Source organism: Trachymyrmex septentrionalis, unplaced genomic scaffold, assembly GCF_001594115.1.
Source record: "Trachymyrmex septentrionalis isolate Tsep2-gDNA-1 unplaced genomic scaffold, Tsep1.0 scaffold14, whole genome shotgun sequence".
Lineage (NCBI taxonomy): Eukaryota > Metazoa > Arthropoda > Insecta > Hymenoptera > Formicidae > Trachymyrmex > Trachymyrmex septentrionalis.
The window spans coordinates 2,864,744-2,872,034 of record NW_017304543.1 but is presented as its reverse complement, the minus strand read 5'-3'; the positions used below and the strand labels follow the sequence as shown (position 1 = coordinate 2,872,034).

At 34.3% G+C, this 7,291-nt stretch overlaps 1 protein-coding gene and 1 long non-coding RNA gene across 3 annotated transcripts in view; one reads left to right on the top strand and one right to left on the bottom strand.

Annotated features, from left to right (window-relative positions):
- LOC108745573 overlaps positions 1-7,291 on the top strand; it is a 14,032-nt gene that overhangs the window by 3,017 nt on the left and 3,724 nt on the right. The window lies entirely within an intron of this gene.
- Positions 4,330-7,291, bottom strand: part of LOC108745571 (puromycin-sensitive aminopeptidase) — a 4,771-nt gene continuing 1,809 nt past the window's right edge. For both annotated transcript variants that reach the window (XM_018481796.1, XM_018481795.1), the window contains exon 4: positions 4,330-6,708. In XM_018481796.1, coding sequence (XP_018337298.1) covers positions 4,630-6,708 — 2,079 coding nt within the window. In that variant the 3' untranslated portion in view covers positions 4,330-4,629. The remainder of the gene's footprint in view (positions 6,709-7,291) is intronic.

Below are 7,291 nucleotides of genomic sequence, written 5' to 3'. Positions count from 1 at the left end.
TGCGTTTGTTTTTATCCTGCGAATAGCTACGTATTCCTGTTCTCTCGTGGCTTATCCTATCTCGATCACGCAAATAAGTTGACTAATGCCTGTTCCTATCAATGTAGAAATGCAGTGATTAACTTTAATCTTAGCTCAATTTACTCTCTCTCTCTCTTTCTCTCTCTTCATCTTTTTCTAATTAAATTTAAATTGCATTGACAGAAACGGGCATGAAGCTCCGTTCCACCATGTAAGATTAATTTTAATCTCAGTTTAACTTACTGTTTATCTTTTTCTAATTATATACAAATTAAAAAAAATAAACAGCAAGTTTCTCTTCGTAGAAAGAGATACGATTTCTAAGTCTTAGAATTAGAAAAAGATAAAATTGGGAGAGAATCGAGATAAAAGTTAATCTTATATGATGAAATCGGGCCTGATGTTCATTTCTATTAATGTAAATTAATTTTAAAATGTCAATTTAATTTACTGTTCATCTTTTTTCTAAGAATTATAGAAAAGGCTAAAGAATAAGTTTTCTTACAATTAGAAAAAGATAAAAGGTAAGTTGAATCAAGATTAATTTCCATTGGCAGAAATAGAAAGTCGAAATAGGACGGGCATATAAATAGGAAAATAATTCCTTAAAGTCTACATCTCTGAGAAATCAAACACTGGGAACAGCAATAACAAAAATGGGAAATGATCGTTAAAATTAAGAGCTAAATTCAAAAGAAAAGGTGAAGTTTGTCGAAGAATTTTTCTTTAAGATATACTATTTAATCTTGAGACATTTTCTATACATTCGCATGATATACGACTAAAGAAAAATAAAATTATACTAAGAAATAAAATTTATTATTCATACGTTTGTGAATTTTATTTAAAAAAACTTTCTCGTTAATTTGACTAAAAAAGATTAAGTGATATATTATATAATTACTAAGATTAAAATTTTCAATAAATACAAATACACATTCATTATTTAAAATTAAAAATAAAACATATTTATATGTCTCTTTAAATTTTCTAAAAATAAGATTGAACTTAAAAGAAGCAGTCTGATGCTCTTTCAGTGTCGTTCATGAGACCGTAAATCTGTGAAGATTCAACGATATCGAGAACGGAAGCCGGATGGTATGAAGGGATAGACAGAGAGAGAGAGAGAGGGGGGGGGGGTAAATAGGCGCACGTGCGCGCAACAATCTACGCACACGTGCGAGGAGGGATGATGGTCGTTCGCCGTCGCCATCGGTCTCGTCGGAAGGCGAAGGATGTGTGTGGATTGTACAAGGGCGACACGTCGTTCCAGTGGGGTGTAGGAGTTCGCAAAGTCCGTATTGATCGTCTTCTGACGCGGGTCACGTGCGCGTTCCTGGGAACGCTCGATTCGGGTTATACCCACGGGAACAGACCCCACGGTCCCTCGACATTCTCTCCTTCTCCCTTATCTCCCCGCCCTTCCTCTTCCACAATCGCTAGCGTCCGCTCTTCGTTACCCTCTTCGAGCGAATGAACGAGGGGATGCATTCATTATTCCTCCGAGGATTTGGACAATCCTCTAAGAGCGTTCAACGTCTAAGGATATTAACCCTTCATGCTCTTGATCTTCTTGTACTTCATGTAACATGAAGAAATATCTTTAAAGAAGAATCATAGTAGATCTGCAAAATTTAAGAAAATCACTGTAAACTTGGAGTTAAGTATTATCAGCTCAAACATTTGCTGTTTTAATAATCTAGTAAATTTGAAAGGAATTAAAATGAGAAAATTTTTATAATTGTACTCCATCGTCATAAAGGATTTAATTCGACTTCAAATATTGGAATCTATAGATTGGTAGATTGATTGGATCTGTGGATCAAACGAAAAGTATCGAATAAAATAGTCCTTGTTCCAATTTTGTGCCATTTCAAATGTTTCTAACAGACAGATAGAGGGTGAAATATCTCTTCCGACGCGGGGGTAGTGGGCTACACACTCGGTAACAACTGCCGGCTGATGACTGCCAACAAGCACGCTGATAATGAAACTGAAGGCTGACTCACTACCGGGACAATCTTCCTTCCTTGTCTCGAATCGGCACGTGCGACCATCGAACGCGGAGAATTACGTTTTATGACGGTCGACATGAAAAATGTCGCGACATCAAGTATAAAAAGCGTCCACTTTCGTTTTTATTCTTCGAAGCAATTTTTCATTTTGATGGTGCCCCAGATAATATGCCCGCAATCGGGACATTAAATCATAAGAGAGATGTCTTTAAGATATTTTACATTAACTGTCAAATTTTGATTGATTTTACATCTTCATAAAATATGTTTAATCGTTTCTCCTTCCGATAACTGCGATTTCAGAACTTTAGTCTTTCAATTTGGACCAAGATTTGACTAAAGACTAAAATTCGCAAAATCAATATATGGCAGGAAATACAAAAAATAAATAAATTACGAACGAAAAATTACCGTATCGAGAACAAAAGCTGACGCAAGCTACTTTTCTCTATTACGCGTGAGTATAAGGAAATTGTGTATTTATTAATATATAGTAATCATGGCACTCATATTGCATTTAACGTTAATACGTGAAATAAACAATCGTCTATTATATAGACTGTAATATGTACATATTATGGGATTACGTACTATAAGTTCTGTATAGAATTATAAGGCTAGTGCGAACATTATGAAATGTCATTGATCGGGAATATTTTAATTCTCTGTTATCACATAATGACGAAACATCTGAAAGAGAAATATCTGAAAAGTATCAAAGGGGCATTTAAAAATTTTAAAGCGCTCTGTGACGTTTGCAGATCTTTTAAACATTTCAAAAACTTAGAATTTCCTAAATATCACTATATCAAAGTTTAAAATTTCTTTATGAATACTCCATTTAGATATGATACTTAATATAATTACCTACTTTAAATTTCAAAATACAATTGTTTAAATTAGAATACCATTGAAATGAAAACCATTCCATAAAATAGTTAAGTCATCGGTTAAATAAATAAAAATGTGTAAACAACTTCTTGTTGAATGATTCATCAAAGTTTAACGTGTGTTTATTTTGACAAATGGAACTAATAACTCTCTTTCATAAAAAAAAGATGTCATATAATATGTAGGTTTTTTTACACGAATACTGGTATATAATTCATTTACATATCGAGAGCATACCTTTGCAAATGGCTCATGTAATATATGAGTAAAATAACAATATAAAAACAATCAACCTTCAACTGGCTCTTTTTAAATTATATCTATGTATATATAAATCATATTTTAAATAGATTTTGTTTTAAATATTGCTGTAGAAGGTTATTGAAAACTAGTTTTGATATATAATAGTATTGTTCCTTCTCATATAGTACATGAGAGATATCAAAGTGGCAATTGTAAATTTTTTCTTATAAATGATGAATTTAAAATGATGAAATCTAATGACGATTAATTAAGAATAAAATAATAAGTAAAAGCATTGAATTATGTCAAGATGATTTATCGACGATATATAATAATTGTGTATATAAAACTGTATTTTCTTCCATTTGTTTTCCTTCACTCAATACTAGTCAACATTAAACAAATTAGCGTTTTTATCAAGCGTGCATACACGATTTGTTGAACTACATTAGTTTACAGCAAAAAATTCTTTAAACCAGACAAGATGTTTCTTACAGATTTTTCAATATTGGAAATTCGATACCGCAAACTAAATTTGTCCAGCACGTCAAATTTAAAAAATAATTGATTTGCAAAAAATAGTTTTTTTGCAATTATTGATATTTTTTTGTAAAAAAAAAGTTAACTTAAAATTCTGATCAGAAGTCATGAATGTATTGTTCCTCCTCTATAAAATGCATTTTTTAAATGCAATATCTTACTTTTTAACTGTGTTACAGCATTTAAATGTAGGATTTTTCTAAGACAGCAAATTTTCCGTCTAAGACGATAAAGTATATATTTAAAATTTCTAGTGTGTTGCGCTATCGACACATAATATAATTTATCGTGATTTCTAAATATATATTGTCTAAATATATATATGTATATATACATACATATGTACACACTCATAGTATCTCATTTTAATTAGCCACTTCGATTATTTCGAACAAAAAAAAAACACATTTAAAAAGATTTTTCAAATAAAAGTTGTATGGTTTTTATATGTGTAGTACTAACACACTAGAAATTATAAGTATATATGACTTCATAGGTAAATATATTCATAGAGTAGTATATTCATAGGTAAAAAATTTGCTATCTTAGAAAAATCAGAATTTTAACACAACCTTAACAAAAGAATGTTAAATACCATAAAAAAACCATTTTGTGTATACTAAAGGTCAATTATTTCTCAAACGTGTTAGAAAAATTTGGCTTGTGGTATCACGTTTTCAGCATTCAAAAATCTGTAAAAAATACATTGTCTGATTCAAAATAATTAAAAAAAAGTCTTGTAAACTAGTGTTATTTATGTATTATTTCATACACAAGAGACAAGTCTGTATCTAAGTAACGTTCTTTCACAATGTCAAGCAGTACCATAAGATATTCGCATAGTAAAACTATGCGAGGTCGAATTGCCAATGTCCTATTAAGGTATAACGGAGAGAGAAAAGATAAGGAATTATCTTTACTAGACTTGAGTGGTCAGATATTTTCTGATGGAGTCTTTTTCTCGGTTGAGCCATGCAGCATTCAATCTAATGGACTCCACGCACTGTTGCACCGTTCTTTCGGTGCCCGGGGTCGGATGACCCTCGAAGAAGCTCTCTACATCTTTGGCTTGTTCTTCGGTGACAAAATTCTCTGTTGTGAATTTTACCAGCCGTGCCAGCAAGAAACCGCCTTCATAACGATCCAACAGAGTCTTCCATTTCTCCTTGAAGAAATTCCATGCCATGAGACGTCCTTTGTATGACAAACTCACGGACATGATGGCAAAGACTGTATCTTGAGCACGGACCTCCTCGCTCATGGCGAAGTCCAGGACCTTTCTTAGGAGAGTTTCATCTTTGATTGCACCAAGCGCTCGCAGAATTCGCTCTTTCTCTTCTTGAAGATCAGCCTCTTTGTACAGTTTTAACATAGTATCATAAGTATTGGCATCACCCACGGAAAGTACAGCTCGATAAACTGGACTGCGCAAATCAGCAGCGAGCGTCGTTGTGCCGTTTACGTGCAGCTCGAATCTTCTCTTCGCTTCTTCGATAGTATCTTGATCATTTAATGCTGCCATACGGCCTAATACGAGAGATCTGAGTAACGTATTTAAATGACTTTCATTTGGCTTAGGATTCCAACCTAATCTGACATTAACTTCACGAAATAGATTACGTCCAAACGCTTTGAGAGAATCCTCAAAGTCTAAGTGAGAAATGAGAATACCGATTTTACTTAAGATATTCACTATAGTGGACCACACGGTGTAATTGTCCTCGTGCAAGAATGCTTGCATTAATTCGAGTACTTCCACCGTGGATGCGTAACCCGCCTGTACCATTGCAAAAAGATCATCCAGTAAGCCTAATCTGTCTAGAGGAGGTAATGTATGATCTTTAATTGCTGGTAATAGAAGTGACAGAGCGGACTGACTGTAACGAGTCCGATAGAAGCCAATTGTTCCAGGATTGATCTTCAACCATGTGCCCTCGGGAACGTTTTGGATTACAAATTCCTTGGTTTTTGCATCTAATATGCCATCGAATATTGTTTTGTTCGGATCTTGTGAAGAGCTTACGCTTATTGGTATGAGCCATGCATCTACATTAGTATCCACCGATCCATCGGCCAGGAATCTCTCTTGAGACAATGATAAGATCCTATTATTGCCTTCTTGACGATAGTCAACTTTGACAACGGGGAAACCCTGTCTCTTGGTCCATGACGACATCACCTTACGTACAGCCTTATTACTGGCCTCTTCCAACGCGGCCCAGAGATCCTCGGTCTCCGCATTGGCGTAGCTATGTTTCTTTAGATATAGATTCATACCCTTTCTAAAATCGTCATCACCTATGTATGCATGCAACATACGAATCACAGAGGCGCCCTTGTGATACGATATGTCGTCAAAGATCTCGTCGATCTCCGACGGGTGACCTACCGGTACCTCGATTGGATGACTGTTCTTCAAAGCATCTAATTCCAACGCTCGTATATATGTGTCCGTTACGAACTGCGTCCAGATATCATACTCTGGGAACAAATGCGCAACGCACAGGAACTCTACGAACGATGCGTAGCCTTCATTCAACCATAAATGCGTCCACCATTCCATTGTCACAAGATTACCGAACCATTGATGTGCCAACTCGTGTGCTACTATCAACGCGATCCACTGTTTGCGTACTGCCGACGTGTTCTGTGGATCCACGAGTAAACAGGTCTCGCGGTATGTAACGAGTCCCCAATTTTCCATAGCGCCAGACGAAAAATCGGCAATCGCTATAAGATCGATTTTCGGTAAGGGATACGCGATACCAAAGTAAGTCTTGTAGTAAGGCAGCACCTTGGTGGCCACTTCTAGAGCAAACTGGCCCTGTTCTTTCTTAGATTTGGGTACATAAACTCGAACTAATACACCATCACTAGACATGTCCTCTATGTAATCGAAATCGCCTACTACTACAGCTACTAAGTACGTTGACATGATAGGCGTTCTTTCAAAAGTCAATGTCTCGCAGTTCCCATTTGTAACTTTGCTTTTTAGAGGCTGAAAATCAAAACAGACAAGATGTACTCACATATATATATATATATATTGATAGTAAGATTGGTATTTATAGTCCATTTTTACCATCACAAAATTTAAGTAATGTCTTAAGATGTTAAAATTAAAGCATACAGAAAAACATTAGCTGATTAAGAGAATCAGCAAATCTAAGGCAATAACATAGTATGTAAGGTAATAATAAATCCAAAATGTTGGATCCAATTCGTTTACTACTTGTGTTTATGTTTTTTTTATATAGCTTTAATATAGTTTTCATATTGGCTTTGACATCAGCCTTGTAAATGGCTTATGATTGTATCTTAAGATTATACCGATGTCTTAAAATCATGAGCAGAGCAAAGTTTATCAAACTTGGGATTAATTCTTTCTTCTGTTTAGTTAAATTCAAATCCATTTTCAATATCAATTTCTAATCTGATCACTTAAAAGATGATTTTAAATATGAGAACCGATTATAAATGGTATATTCAATAAGAAATAGTTAACAGATTAACAATCAACATATAAAACATTAATTTTAAGTATCAGATAATGTCAAATAGAAATACAAAAAAAAAAGTAC